Genomic DNA, 16566 nt, shown 5'->3' on the forward strand with positions numbered 1-16566 from the left:
AAAAAGCAAATACAGCCCAATTACCACTTCAGTGTAAATCAGACAAATACAATCCAGGTGCATCAAAACAAAATGCGTTCTTGTCTTGGAGGTTTATTTTCTATACAAGGCTGGATTCACACCTATGCAGTTTTAGTGCTTTTTTGCAGATTTGCACTACAGTCTATTTAACATGGTTCCCTATGGAACATGGTCCAAATCTGCAAAGTGCAAAAAGCACTAAAACTGCATAGGTCCAAATCCAGCCTGAGCCCGAGTAGAAAAGCCTGTACCCTGCCAAGCATGCTGCAGAGAAGGACCCTTGTTTTGTGTGGAAGCAGTGATCTCTCTGGAAGCCGATTGGTTTCTATACTTATTTACCTTATGTATGCATTAGTAAATGAGGCAAAAACTTCACTTTGCAAAGAATACTCAATCACAAGCAAGGCAAATGAAAAACAGAATTGTTGCTTGCACGTGATAGGATGATAAAAATCAGCAGTGCTTCTCCGCAGATCTGCAGTGCACAGTATATTTACCTTTAGTAAATAAACCTCATAAGCTTTTAGAGGAGTTTAGGAACAGCAAAGCTTGGAGGCAATCAAAGCTCCATCTCCTGAACACATAAGAATCACATTCATTAGAGGATCTTTTGGGCAAAAAAAAAAAGACAAAAACGTACCTAAGCAGCATTAGGCGCGTTTAGCACTTCAGCATTGATTAATTTCATTGGCCAGAATAAATTGAAATTCTGGTCAATTAAATAAATGCCCAACACACCAAACGCTGCTAAACTCGCCTAATCTGGATTGAAAACACACAGTGGGGCAGATCCACAAAGAGAGTACGCCGGCGTATCTACTGATAAGCCGGCGTACTTTCAAATTTCCCGCGTCGTATCTTTGGTTTGAATCCTCAAACCAAGATACGACGGCATCTGGGTTAGAGATCCGACAGGCGTATGGCTTTGTACGCCTTCGGATCTTAGATGCAATACTTCGGCGTCTGCTGGGTGGAGTTCTCGCGGTTTTCCGCATCAAGTATGCAAATGAGCTATTTCCGACAATCCACGAACGTACGCGTGGCTGTCGCATTCTCTTACGTCGTCTCTAGACGGCTTTTTCCGGCGTATAGTTAAAGCTGCTGTTTTGAGGCGAATAGTTAGACTTGCCATGTTAAGTATGGTCGTCGTTCATTTGAATTTTTTTTTTTTTTTTTTTGCGCAAGTCGTCCGTGAATCGGGATGGACGTAATTCACGTCTATGTTAAAAAAAAAAAAAAAAAAAAAAAAAAAAAAAGAAGAAGACGTCCTTGCGACATCATTTAGCGCCCCCGCTCGCCCCCGACTCCCGTGCGTGTGCCCGGCGGGCGCGATCGCCGCCGGGCACACGCGATCGCTCGTTACAGAGCGGGGACCGGGAGCTGTGTGTGTAAACACACAGCTCTCGGTCCTGTCAGCAGGGGAAATGCTGATCTTCCGTTCATACAATGTATGAACCGAGGATCAGTGTTTCCCCTAGTGAGGCCACCCCCCACCCCAAAATGAAGAACACACCCATGGAACATACTTAACCCCTTCCCCGCCCCCTAGTGTTAACCCCTTCACTGCCAGTGGCATTTTTATAGTAATCCAATGCATTTTTATAGCACGGATCGCTATAAAAATGCCAATGGTCCCAAAAATGTGTCAAAAGTGTCCGCCATAATGTCGCAGTACCGAAAAAAAAAATCGCTGATCGCCGCCATTACTAGTAAAAAACTATATTAATAAAAATACCATAAAAATACCCCCTATTTTGTAAACGCTATAACTTTTGCGCAAACCAATCAATAAACGCTTATTGCGATTTTTTTTTACGAAAAATATGTAGACGAATACGTATCGGCCTAAACTGAGGAAAAAAAAAAGTTTTTTTATATATTTTTGGGGGATATTTATTATAGCAAAAAGTAAAAAATATTCATTTTTTTTCAAAATTGTCGCTCTATTTTTGTTTATAGCGCAAAAAATAAAAACCGCAGAGGTGATCAAATACCACCAAAAGAAAGCTCTATTTGTGGGAAAAAAAGGACGCCAATTTTGTTTGGGAGCCACGTCGCACGACCGCGCAATTGTCTGTTAAAGCGACGCAGTGCCGAATTGTAAAAACGCCTTTGGTCATTTAGCAGCATATTGGTCCAGGGCTTAAGTGGTTAAATAAACCCAATTTTATCAAAATCCTTCTACAGGTCTATAATCTATTGGAAGTTTATGAATTCAGAAGAGTAGTTTTACCTATCAGCAAAAGTTATATAAACATTGTGCAAGTCCCTCCATGATCAGACTAGCTGGATCCTCTCCATATTGGAGGTGACAGAAAAAAAATGTGTGACATTTTATACAGTTCGCAACCTGAATATGTTCCCCATCAGTTAAGTAATGTACCTGAATTTTCACTTCAAAAATGCTTTGTATCAGCTTGGCCAGGATCATTTCTGGATTGCTGAAAATATTTCCAACTTCTTTGTTCACCCGCTGGCATAAGATTGCAGAGTCCTCAAAAATATCATTCTTCATGTACGCTCCCTAAAATACACACAGACCTTCCATAAGAGAACTATAATGACATAGGACTCCTCCAGTAAAATCTCCAGGTTTTCACCTTACCTCCTGACATTGGTTAATGTACACATCAACACAGTGAGAATAGCCCTAGAGGAAAGACAAATACGATAAACATGAGAAAAAAAACATCATAACCATGTTCAGACCTATTTAGGTGTTGAAGGTAGAGAAAAGGTTTTCTCTCTAAGTGTGATTTTTGTATTCACTGTAAAACCCTTTACTTGGAGTTCATTAAGGGATGCAAGAAGGATAGAATTCAGGAACATTGGGTTATACGGTTGCCTTTAGAAGGATCTGTACAGTGAAAAAACAAACAAAAAAAAAGCCTCCAATAGGCCAAGTATAACCCATCCTGTGACAATGGCACCCACATCGTCACAGTATGCAGATTTTTCAGCTAGTTAAACAACAAGCACCAACCACTAGCCGCCGCAGTTTTTCGGCGGCAGGTCGGCTCGGCGGCGCAAAACGTCATAATATTACGTAATTTTGCATTTCAGCCATTAGGGGCGCGTGCGCGATCACCGATGGGCACCCGCTATCGCTCGTTACAGAGCGAGAACCGGGAGCTGTGTGTGTAAACACACAGTTCCCAGTCCTGTCAGGGGGAGAAATGACTGATCGCTGTATGAACAGCGATCTGTCATTTCCCATAGTCAGTGCCATCCCCCCTTCAGTTAGAACACACCTAGGGAACATATTTACCCCTTTCTCGCCTCCTAGTGTTAAACCCTTCCCTGTCAGTGACATTTTTACAGTAATCAATGCATTTTTATAGCACTGATCGCTATAAAAATGCCAATGGTCCCAAAAATGTGTCCGCAGTACCGACAAAAATCGCTGATCGCCGCCATTACTAGTAAAAAAAAAAATATATTAATAAAAATGCCATAAAACTATCCCCTATTTTGTAGACGCTATAACTTTTGCGCAAACCAATCAAAAAACGCTTATTGTGATTTTTTTTTACGAATAATATGTAGAAGAATACATATCGGCCTAAACCTACCCTATTTTTGGGGGATATTTATTATAGCAAAAAGTAAAAAATATTCCTTTTTTTTTCTCCTCAAAATTGTCGCTCTATTTTTGTTTATAGCGCAAAAAAATAAAAACGCAGAGGTGATCAAATACCACCAAAAGAAAGCTCTATTTGTGGGAAAAAAAGGACACCAATTTTGTTTGGGAGCCACGTCGCACGATCGCGCCATTGTTAGTTAAAGCGACGCAGTGCCGAATTGCAAAAAGTGGCCCGGTCATTGACCAGCAAAATGGTCCGGGGCTGAAGTGGTTAAAGATTCTCCGTTTAGTGAAGTACCTTAAAGTGAAGCAACACTGCAGCCACCTCCCTCATCCGAGAGATCTCTCCTCTCCTCTGAGCACCGGTAAACTCCTGGATTAACTGGTGCTCCAGATCATGGTATTTACCTGGAAAATGACAGACCCATCATCAGCCCTGCATCAAACTCACAGGACAGAAAACATATTAAATCAGAAATACAAAACATACTTGCTATTTTTGACTTTACTTCTGCAAACCTGTAGGACAGAGGACATTATGACCATTAAAAGAGGAAAGAAACAAACACGTCAGACGAGATAATATTACACTTTTTAAACTTACACAATCTTTTTATTCTACATCTATAGGTTTTGATAATCAATGTACACTTATTAATACAGGGCAAAGGAAAAGGTTTACTCCCTCTCTTCAGTCTCAAGTGACAGCACAAGGTGCCTAATGATTGGCTTAAAACAGTTACATGGATCCACAGCCTTGTGTAAGATACAAGCGAGTTTGGCGTTTACATGGGGCTCCCCCCCAGTCCCAGTAGCTGATGGGAGCAGTGCAGAAGTGAGAAAAAGGGAAAAATTGAGAAAAAAAAACAAACACACACACAGCGGCATTCTACAGTCAACAGTGTGGAGTAAAACAATGTGGGGTTCTATGGAGAGCAGATAGTAATATTTGCTCTGTTATAAATGGGACCCAAAAATATTTACATGCAACAGTTAATGAAAAAAATTATTTTCCCCAGGTTAAATTTATTAGTCCAGACCATAAAAAAAAAAAAAAAAAAAAAAAAAAAAATGAATATCACGATCAATTGCCTTTTAACCGCTTGGGATCCGCGCTATAGTCAAATGACAGCAACAGCGAGGATCCCAAAATCCAAGTGGGCGTCAATTGACGTCCGCCCCTTTGCACGTTCCCCGCGCGCGCTCCAGAGCGCGCAGCGGGGAAACATATGAGATCATCTCTCATTGCCGTTTTACACAGAGACAGCGGTGCTGTCTCTGGAGAGGAGACCGATCTGTGTCCCTTGTACATAGGGACATAGATCGGTCACCCCCCCCCCGTCACCCCCCCTCCACCTACAGTTAGAACACAATGCAGGGAATACATTTAACCCCTTCCTCACCCCCTAGTGTTAACCCCTTCAATGCCAGTCACATTTATACAGTAATTAGTGCATATTTATAGCACTGATCGCAGTATAAATGTGAATGGCGCCAAAAATGTGTCAAAAGTGTCCGATGTGTCCGCCATAACGTTAATAATTCTGTCCCCTATTTTGTAAGCGCTGTAACTTTTGTGCAAACCAGTCGCTTATTGCGATTTTTTTTTACCAAAAATATGTAGAAGAATACGTATCGGCCTAAACTGAGGGGGAAAAAAATGTGTTTTTTTTGTTTTGTTTTTAAATTGGGATATTTATTATAGCAACAAGTAAAAAATATTGTATTTTTTTCAAAATTGTCGCTCTTTTTTGTTTATAGCGCAAAAAAAAAAAAAAAAAAAAAACGCACAGGCGATCAAATACCACCAGAAGAAAGCTCTATTTGTGGGGAAAAAAGGACGTCAATTTTGTTTGGGAGCCACGTCGCACGACCGCGCAATTGTTAGTTAAAGCAACGCAGTGGCGGAAGCTGAAATTTCACCTGGGCAGGAGGGGGGTATATGTACCCAGTAAGCAAGTGGTTAAAACAGACAACTGACTGATAGACCTTCTCTGCCACATCACAGTGACATAGGTGTTAGGTTTTGGCTATAGTACTGGGAACAGCATTTACAGAAAGATTTACTTACCGATCAAATGGCAGCTCTTGAGCAATTAAATGCAACTTCTGAATAATATCAGCTGCCTCTTTAATCTGCCAACAGAAAACAAAAAAAGTATGTAGAATAAGTATTTCTGCATTTAGAAAACTGGATATATTGTGTGCATTGTCTAGATTGTTATGATCGGGACATCATGGACCTCTTAGCATTGACTAATAGTAGGCATCTACAGTGCTCTTTGGATATGAATAGCTACCTAAATATATTCCAGTCAGCCATTCACTTTATACTATTGCAGATGCCATTTCTTTACGCGTCTCCTTTCTGCCTCCAAGAACCCAGGTCTGACCACATGCTGCAATCACTAGAAGCATGGCAGTTCTCTGTTATATTTTAGCTTTATTTTATATTACAGAGACTACAGTGCCAGAAGCAATGTGGAGTGCCAGCAAGCCCTACAGGATAATATTCATTTAGGTTCGAAATAACAGTTTTAGGTAGACTAATCCTGTTACTATGCGATATACAAGCTCAAAAGCAAACAAAACATTTGCTTTACCTTCTCTGATTGGCCCAAATCATCCTTCATTTGCGTCTCATATGCTACAGGAGGTATGGGCAACAGACCTGCAGGAAGTGTGTGCAGGAGCCCGACACTGTACTGCTGAAGGGGGGTGAAATACTTTGCAGGCTCTGGTTTTAAAAAATAATAAATGCACATCTTTTTTACCTTCTAAAAAGATGTTTGTTTCTTACTTTTTAATGAAAGGTGAACTTGGCCTTTAACCACTACCTGACAGCCGTACAACTTTATACGGCCGCGGGGTGGTTCTCAATCTCCAACAGGCCATAAAAACATGAGATGCCGATGCGAGTGCCTGGCGGCCGTGATGTCCGCCAGGGACTCGCGATCGGCGGCTACAGGGACAAGACGTGGAGCTCTGTGTGTAAACATAGAGCTCTACGTCCTGTCAGGGGAGAGAGGAGACCGATCTGTGTCTCTTGTACATAGGGACACAGATCGGTCACCTCCCCCAGTCAGTCCCCTCTCCCCCACAGTAATAATCACTCCCAGGATACACATTTAACCCCTACTCGCCCCCTAGTGTTAACCCCTTCAATGCCAGTCACATTTATACAGTAATTAGTGCATATTTATAGCACTGATCGCTGTATAAATGTGAATGGCGCCAAAAATGGGTCAAAAGTGTCCGATGTGTCTGCCATAACGTCGCAGTCACGAAAAAAATGCTGATCGCCGCCATTAGTAGTAAAAAAAATTAATAAAAAATAATAATAATTCTGTCCCCTATTTTGTAAGAGCAATAACTTTTGCGCAAACCAGACGCTTCTTGCGATTTTTTTTATTTTTTTTTTCCCCAAAAATATGTAGAAGAATACGTATCGCCTAGACTGAGAAAAAAAATGTTTTTTTTAAAAAAAATGGGCTATTTATTATAGCAACAAGTAAAAAATATTGTTTTTTTTTCAAAATTGTCGCTCTATTTTTGTTTATAGCGCAAAAAATAAAAACCCCAGAGGCGATCAAATACCACCAAAAGAAAGCTCTATTTGTGGGGAAAAAAGGACGTCAATTTTGTTTGGAAGCCACGTCGCACGATCGCGCAATTGTCAGTTAAAGTGACGCAGTGCCACAAGCTGAAATTTCACCTGGCCAGAAAGGGGTATATGTGCCCAGTAAGGAAGTGGTTAAATTTAATTTATTATAACCAAATGTTATTTTAACACGTACATTTAAGATTACTTACAATAAGCTAGTCATTATCACATACGGGGAAAAAAAAAAAAGGGGACTAGAGATTTCCTATAACTTGCTGCACATGAAGAAAAAATAAGTGTTCTTTATTTGTATTATTGCAATTATCTATTAAACATTTAGTTTGTCAACAGAAATATAAATAAGGAAAGCCTCTTTCGGTTTTAACGCACAGAGCCAAGTAAAAAATCTTCTATAACGTTAATGTGCCATATGGGCTTGTTGAATTAAACATAATACCAGCTAGACAGCAAATCAAACATAAAAAAGACAAGTTAACAGCATTTTAAAGCATAAATAAATCTGTAAGCGCTCGGCGGGATAATATTGTAAACGCACACTTGTGAACAATTAAACTTTAACAAGTCAGTCTCTCAACGGCTGCGAGTGCGACCAGCACAAGGCAAAGCAATTAGGGCAACGCTGCTTGTCGCTTGCAATCACTTCACGCCCTGCTGGCAGCCCTTACCTTTTCAGGGTTGTTAAACACATCAGACTTCAGATTGCCATCCAGAAACTCATTAAAATAGGTCATCAGTTTTTGGGCCTCCACAGCTCGCTGCCGCGGAGTGTTCACCCCCTCCAACAGGTCGCCAAGATGACACACCTTTGTGGCCACATAGCTGATGTGCTCATCCAGTTCTTGAAAATGCTGAAATGCTATCTGAAAAGACAAAGATAATGCCATCAGGTTATCCTGCTGTGAAAAAAAAATAAAAGAGGCTCAATTAGAGTAACAATCAAAAGACTTTCTCATATTACCCGGGAAACATTGCAACTGGGACAACGTTCACTTAGCTTGCACTTACTGTCTGCGTGAGCCAATTCCTGACATGTCACAATAGACAAGGAGGACCGTTTCTTTTTTGTTTTTTTACACAACCCTTTATCAAAAAATCTGTCCTTCAGCTCTAGACAAGTGACTTTGCAGGGGCTCAGAGGATGTCATCCGTTTGCTGCAGGCAGAGGAATTCACTTTCTAAAGCTGGCTGCACATTATATAACTTTCTTGTACAATTTTCCTTTAGGCCTTATGCACAAAAAAAAAAAAAAAATGCACCGATGATGTTATCAGCGCATGGGCTGTGAAGAAACTGCCCCTGTGCCATTTCTTCAGGAGCGAGTGCTGTGACTGGCAGCTCCCGTGCCAGTCACAGAGCCGGAGTTTGCGGCCCCTGGAGGGAAGAGGGGCAAAATATGGATGTGGCCTGCAGTGGGGATGGCGCAGGCTTCATTTGCAGGTAAGTGTGACATAATGTGCAAGTATTTGATGCATACTAGCACATTATGTTTTACTTTGCAGGGGCAAAAGGAAGTAAAACCCATCAGGGTTTACTTTCTTTTTAACTGATCCGTCTTGTATTAGCCCGACTTTGAAAAAGGTTCCTGCACTACTTTGGGCCAACTTGGGCATGATTTCAGCCCATTGGTGCTATATATATATATATATATATATATATATATATATATATATATATATATATATATATATATATATATATATATATATATATATATATATATAGAGATATAGATGTGAGCCCCCTCCCCCCCCCCAAAATCCATACCAGACCTTAAAGGCGTTGTAAAGGAAAAAAAAAAATGTGCCTAAAATGAATGTCTGCAAGGTAGACAGACAGAATAGTGTAATGATTCTGTTAAAAAACGAGTAAATGCCTATTAAATTCCTTCATCTATATCACCTCCGGCATTCTAGTTTCTGTTCTCATTCACTTCCTGGTTTGCGGCGCTTGTTCATTTAAGAACTACATTTCCCAGTATGCATTGCGGCACGCCCAGTAATTCACACCTCCTTGAAGTCTCTAACACGTAGAGAGCGTCCTGCCACACAGATGTAGTTCCCAGGAGGGGGTGAGCACATCACTGACCACCGCAGTAAAGCCTCCCATCACGGTGGTCAGTAAAATCAGACAAGCAGGAAGTGAACAGAACAGAGAAGAAATAGAGCAACTTCTGAGCAAAAACGAACAATGAGGAAGTGAAAAGAGGAATATCTGCAGGTAAAGGATGCTTATTATGAAAAAAATGTTTTTCCTTTACAGCCCCTTTAATCCGAGCATGCAGCTCGGCAGATCAGGAAAATGAGCTCCCCCTGGACCATATCAAAATAAAAAAGGGGGTGGGTGCCGTTGAGCAGGGAGAACCCCCCCCCCCCCCCTGAGAACCTTGTACCCATGTTAATGGGCACAAGGGCGTCTTCTGACAACCCTGGGCGGTGGTTGTGGGGGTCTGCAGTCAGGGGGCTTACCCTGGCCCCAAAGCACCCACCACCCCCATAGTGAGGGCATGTGGCCTGGTATGGTCCAGGAGGGGGCGCTCACTCACCCCCCTCACTTTTGGGGGGACCCCACGCGTGTTTTTGCGCGCAGTTTTTGTCTGTGTATACGGTTCTTTATATTACTGTAATCACTGTTGAATGCCTTGTTGCCCTGATCTGTATCACCTGAAATGTATAAGCCTGTAATCGTTTGATTATGTCAATAAATATTCAACAGAATAAGAAAATATATAATAATAAATGTATAATGTATGGCCAGCTTTAGCCTTCTTTGCGTATGTGTTTTGTGTTTGGATTGAAACACTAGAAGGTTTTTTACCCTATAATTATTACACAAAAATGGGGTGCAACCACGTGTAGTGCACGCAGCTGGGCAGTATTTGCAGTGCTTCATTTGCTTGAATGGGTTGCTTTCGTGTGGCTTGCTGCCTGCTGTGCGTGACATGCCAGGTAATTTTTGCCATGGGTGAGAAGCAAAGCATCAATACAATGGCATGTGAACATCCACTGCCACCTAAAGGGGGCAATTGGAGGGTTCCAAAAACTTACCTTAGCTTCGCATTTCAAAGCCCCTCCCTCCCACGTAAGTCTAAGGGTTCATTCACACTAACCCATTTAGCTGAAGGCAGTAGCCAGGGCAGAGGTGTACACATGATACAGCCGCAGAAGGAATTATAACCCGACACTTAAATGAATGGAGCCACTCCGCATGCAATCTCACAACAACTGCGTGTGGGTTTTTACGAGGTTAAAGGTGGAAGGGAGGAGGCGACACATTGCCTATTCACCTTCTAACAAAAGCTCTCTGAAGAGCTATCCAAACACAGAACACTCTTCAGAGAGTAAAAGGTCACATGAACAAGCCCTTATGCCAAGTGTCTCCTAATCTATCCAAAAGTGATATTTCAGTTTGAGATTTTCACCTTTTTTTATTATACTACCAACAGGGACTCTCAACCGTTGTCAACCCCACTCACATATAAATGCCTATTTGTGTTACAATGGGGAAAATAATCATTTTTCCCCTGCAGATTTTGAAAGTTTGCCCACTTAAAAATAATAGACCCTTCATTTCTTTGTATCATAGGTGTATTTTAAATGATAGGCACAAAATATCAAACAAACATCCAGAAAAAACACGATACAAATGTTATAAATTGAGTTGCAGTTCAGTGAGTAAAATAAGTATTTGATCCCCAAGCAAAACATGACTTAGTACTTGGTGGAGAAACTCTTGTTGGCAAGCATGGAGGCAAGACGTTTCTTGTAGTTGGTTCTCAGGAGGGATTTTGGTCCCCTCTTCTTTACAGATCTTCTCTAAATCCTTAAGGATTCTTGGCTGTCGCTTGGCAACTCAAAGTTTCAGCTCCCTCTATATATTTTATATAGGATTGAGGTATGGAGACTGGTCTGTGCTTCTTCTTGGGCCAATCCTTTGTTGCCTTGGTGGTATGTTTTGGGTCACCGTCATGCTGGAAGTCCCATCCATGACCCATCTTCAGTGTTCTGGCTGAGGAAAGAAGGTTCGCATCCAAGAATTTACAATACATTGTTCCGTCCATTGGCCCCTCAACGTGGCAAAGTCGTCCTGTACCTGTAGCAGAAAAAACGCCCCCCAAGCATGTTTCCACCTCCATGCTTCACTGTAGGCATGGTCTTCTAAAAGTCATAGTCAGCATTTTTCTATCTCCAATCACGGTGAGTCGAGTAAATGCCAAGGAGCTCAATTTTGGTCTCATTTGACCACAGCGCTGTCTTCCAATCCTCCTCCGACTCATTTAGATGTTAATTGGCAAACTTCAGATGGGCCTGTACATGTGCCTTCTTGAGGAGAGAGACCTTGCGGGCGCTGCAGGATTTCAATTTATGGCAGTGCATTGTGTTACCAATGGTTTGTTTGGCGACTGTAGTCCCAACTGTTTTGAGATCATTTACAGGCTCCTCCCGTATTCTTTGCTGAGCCTTCACTTTTCTCATGATTATCCTTGACCCATGAGGCAAAATCTTGCATGGAGCTCCAGGGAGATTGATGGTTATTTTGTATTTCTTCCATTTGCGAATAATTGCTCCAACAGTTGTCTCCTTCTCACCAACATTCTTGCTGATGGTCTTGTAAACCATTCTAGCCTTGTGCAGGTCTACAGTCTTGTCCCCGACGTCCTTTGGTCTTGCCCAGGATGGAGAGGTTTGAAAGGAAGAAAGATTGTGTGGACAGGTATCTTTTATACGCATAACAAGTTGTCGTTAGGCGCACCTTCTTACAGGAGTTGTAAATGAAAATGTTTTTTCACCTTAATGCAATCTATGCATTAAGGTGAAAAAAACATCTGATGTTGCCACCCCCACCAAGCCCCGTTATACTTACCTGACCCCTCTAAAGTCCCGGGCGGGCCCAATTATTCTCTTCGCCGCTCAGCCTGACCGCTGATTGGCTAGCGCAGATGGATTGAGAGCAGCGCAGCCATTGGCTGGCTCTGCTGTCAATCACATCCAGTGATGCGGCTAGCCAAAGGGCGGGGCAGAGTGATACAGCGAGTGGCTATGGCCACTCGCTGTATCACGGGAGCGCGCCCGCAATTCGTGACCACCATGCGAGCTCTCGCATGACTGTGGTGACCAATTGCGGGGAGGACTGAGACAGCCGCCGAGGGACCCCAGAAGACGCGGATTGGGGGCACTCTGTGCAAAACGAGCTGCACAGTGGAGGTAAGTATAACATGTTTGTTATTTAAAAAAATAAAAATAAAATTTCCTTTACAAACCCTTTAAAATTGACAGGACTAATCTGTGTACCACATGAGCACACATACTGTAGCCTGTGGGAGTCAGAATTATTGTTGGTTGGTTATCAAATATTTATTTTACTCACAGAACTGCAAATCAATTTATTACATTTGTATCATTTTTTTCTGGACTTTTGGTTGATATTCTGTCTCTATCATTTAAAATACACCTATGATAACAATTATAGACCCTTCATTTCTTTGTAAGTGGGCAAACTTGCAAAATCTGTAGTGGATCAAATTATTTTTTTCCCTACTGTATGCACTTATAGAACAGTCTGTTACAAAGATAGTAGAAGATAAATTATATATTTCGAAGCACATGCTAGTCAAACTAGAACATTTACCCTGGAAATACATAAAGGCGGCATTGGCCGAATTAAAAAGGTGTTGGTACTGCGCTGGTATAATAATGTGATATCAAAAAAAAATTTTTTTAGTTTACCCAAAAAAATTATTATTTTTTTTTCTATTTGACCCCTATATGATGCCCAGTACATTTGCCTTTCACTCTGACAATACTTTATCCCATCCCGTTATTTAAAAACAAAAAAAAACTAATACAACAGATGTTCATATCAGTCTCTCAAAACCCCTCAGTAGTCCATGCACACAAGGTGAGTAAATGGTTAGCACTTTGGGTTTAAATCCCACCTGGAAAAACTATGTGCATAGAGTCTGTATGTTCTTCTCATGGCGACACAGGTGTTGTCCCAAAAAAGATGTTGCCTGTACAGTACAATTGTGGTAGGAATATAAAATTATCAGTTTCTGGGAGGGCAGAAAACTGATTTGAGTGGATTTATGTGCTCCCTGCATCCGCTATAGGAACCATTGGAGAAAAGAGGAAAGTTAGACAGCAGGGATCACTCCTGCATGGGCCCATTTATACCACAATGCAGTGTAATACAATGCATTTTTGTGAGTTGAGTTGTGTTGGGCAGGCCATTCATTTTGAACAGGCTATCAATGGATTCTAACAGACAAAAATAGGTCCAGCTCCGAGAATTTACATCTGTGTGTTCTGGTGCACTGCAGCACATTGTATGTGTGCTGGGTTGCAATTAACAATCAATTGCAATGCACTCAAATAAAAAAATGAAAACACACACAACAGGTAGACCGAGTCCAATAATATACTGTTTCTTATAGGAATGGAACTCTCTCACTTCATACGCAGCTCTTCACAGAGCAACATGAACACTCAGAGTACCAAGTCGGCCAGCAATGGAAAGTGACAAACATCCACTTATGTGGAGAAGCAACTCTAATGAACACCTGCACACACTTCACCCCTTAGCAGCAGATCCAGCTATTCATTGTACAATAGCCCATGTGTAAGAGTGGACAGTCTCCAGCAATGCTCACATAAGTGATCATGGCAAAGGATTTAGCTGAAGATATTTTTTTAAGTCAACTACTGTGGCTTCAGAGCATGTCTTCCTTCCACAGGAAGCCGGTGATGACTTGTTCTTCCTAATTTTCTTTTTTTAAAGATAAAACACTTGTGTACAGCTTAGAGACAAATACAATACAGCTCCCAATTACCAACAAAGGCTTCCTAGTTAAGACAAAGCCTTATGTTTATGACACATCAGAGATACACACACACACACACGTTACCAAAAGTATTGGGAAGCCTGTCTTGACACGCACATGAACTTTAATGGAATCCCAGTCTTAGTCTGTGGGGTTCAATAATGAGTTGGCCCACCCTTTGCAGCTATAAACGGCTTCAACTCTTCTGGGAAGGCTGTCCACAAGGTTTAGTTATGTGTCTATGAAAAAGTTTGACCAGAAGCGCATTTGTGAGGCTAGGCACTGATGATGGAGAGAAGGCCTGGCTCGCAAGTCTCCACACAAATTCATCCCAAAGGTGTTCCATTGGGTTGAGGCCAGGACTCTGTGCAGGCCAGTCAAGTTCCTTCATCCCAAACTTGCTCATCCATGTTTTTATGGACCTTGCTTTATGCACTGGTGTGCAGTCATGTTGGAACAGGAAGAGGACATCCCCGAACTGTTCCCACAAAGTTGAGATCATGAAATTGTCCAAAATGTCTTGGTATGCTGACGCCTTAAGAGTTCCCTTCACTGGAACTAAGGGGCCAAGCCCAACCCCTAAAAAACAACCTTACACCATAATCCCCTTCCACCAGTCCAGGGCACAAAGCAAGGTCCATAAAGACATAGATGAGCAACTTTGGGGTGGAGGAACTTGACTAGCCTGCACAGTCTTGACAGAGTTCGACAAAACACCTTTGGGATGAATTCGTTGACTGAGCCAGGCCTTCTCACTCACATTAGTGCCGGACCTCACAAATACGTTTCTGGAAGAATGGTCAAACATTCCCATAGACACACTCCTAAACCTTGTGGACAGTCTTCCCAGAAGAGTTGAAGCTGTTATAGCTGCAAAGGGTGGGCCAACTCAATATTGAACCCTACGGACTAAGACTGGGATGCCATTAAAGTTCATGTGGGTGTAAAGGCAGGTGAACCAATACTTTTGGGACACCAAAGGTGTTAGCAGATCAGTAGCTTCCACACCTACAATTCGAGGGGGATCAGGGGATGTGACCCTTCCGCAAATCTCTTACTCTCTGATAGGATCATACTTTGGCCATCTGAGGCTATTACTGATGTTATCAAGAGCTGGTCCAAAGAGAGGATATCCCTTCAAGGGAAGACAAACCAATTCTACCTTGGATGACGCAGGTAACCAGAGTACCCAAGTTCAGAGGTTGGTAAAAAAAGGCAATCACAAACCAAGTAGAAGGATCTGGACAATTGCTCTAATTTCTCTATATTGTGGTGACCAACCCCAGTGGTGCTAGGATTCTCTCACAGGAGTTTACTCCATTGTGACATGGTTTGACAGATTAGAGTTACAGGGTGGAAGGCTAAACCAGTTAACCCAAACCGGGCACTAAAGAAGAAATTCAACTTCCTATGAAGTGAGCCCGACCCTTCTAGTGGTATCTGTTAAAGTGGAGCATAGGAGCACTGGGCACAGACTACTTCCTAGTGAACCCCTTCTCAGAGGAAAAGCTTTGTCACAGACCCAGGTGGGCCCAGTACCCTTCAGGGTGTTGGAAGTCCGCATAGAGAATTACCTTAAACAGTGGGTGTAGCAAAATGCTCTTTGAAGCTGTAGAAGCTCTAAAACAGGGTTCAACAAACCCCAAGCGCCAGGTCGCATTTGCAACTAGAATTAGCGACCTGGCGCCTGGTGTGGCACAGCTGGGGTATCCTGTCTCTCCGTGCACACACCCCCCGGCGCGATTGTGTCGACCGGTAATTGGGGCTGCGTCTTTGCTTCTCTGGTGCCCTCTTGTGGTGGCCGTTTGGTATGACAAGACAACTGGCAATGCTAATGGAGCTTCACCTGCCTGTTTTTTCACTGCCCGCCCACCTCCTTCCCTTAGAACCCCCAAACATTTATATTTATTTTATATATATATATATATATATATATATATATATATATATATATATATATATATATATATATATATATATATATATATAAAAAAAATAAAATGGTGGTCGTTGCAATACTTTGTCACACCATATTTGCGCAGCAGTCTTACAAGCGCACCTTTTTGGGGGAAAATATTTTTTTAATTCAAAAAAGTATAAGACAACAGTAAAGTTATCCAATTTTTTTTTTTATATTGTGGAAGATAATGTTACACCGAGTAAATTGATACCCAACATGTCACGCTTCAAAATTGCGTCTGCTCGTGGAATCTTTTACCCTTTAAAATCTCCATAGGCGACGTTTAAAAAATTCTACTGGTTGCATGTTTTGAATTACAGTTGAAGGTCTAGGAAAGCTAGAATTTTTTGCTCTCGCTCTACCAATCACGGCGATACCTCACATGTGTGCTTTGAACACCGCTTTCATATGTGGGATGGTGCGCGTTCCTGGCTCCTAACTTTTAGCTGGCTCCTAGATTCCAAGCAAATTTGTCAAGCCCTGCTCTAAAAGACCCAAGGCCTATGACAGCAAGCTAAACCTAAAAATGCAGAACGAGGTGTATGGCATCAATAACGTTT

General features: G+C 41.9%; 1 protein-coding gene across 2 annotated transcripts in view; it reads right to left on the bottom strand.

The window, feature by feature from the left end:
• EXOC5 (exocyst complex component 5) overlaps positions 1-16566 on the bottom strand; it is a 48878-nt gene that overhangs the window by 16897 nt on the left and 15415 nt on the right. For both annotated transcript variants that reach the window (XM_040332553.1, XM_040332552.1), the window contains 6 exons: positions 7895-8089; positions 5676-5740; positions 4095-4123; positions 3903-4012; positions 2627-2671; positions 2405-2545 (listed from right to left, as the gene is read on the bottom strand). In XM_040332553.1, the coding sequence (XP_040188487.1) occupies positions 2405-2545; positions 2627-2671; positions 3903-4012; positions 4095-4123; positions 5676-5740; positions 7895-8089 (585 nt within the window). The remainder of the gene's footprint in view (positions 1-2404; positions 2546-2626; positions 2672-3902; positions 4013-4094; positions 4124-5675; positions 5741-7894; positions 8090-16566) is intronic.

This window comes from Rana temporaria, chromosome 13 (genome assembly GCF_905171775.1).
Source record: "Rana temporaria chromosome 13, aRanTem1.1, whole genome shotgun sequence".
Taxonomy (NCBI): domain Eukaryota; kingdom Metazoa; phylum Chordata; class Amphibia; order Anura; family Ranidae; genus Rana; species Rana temporaria.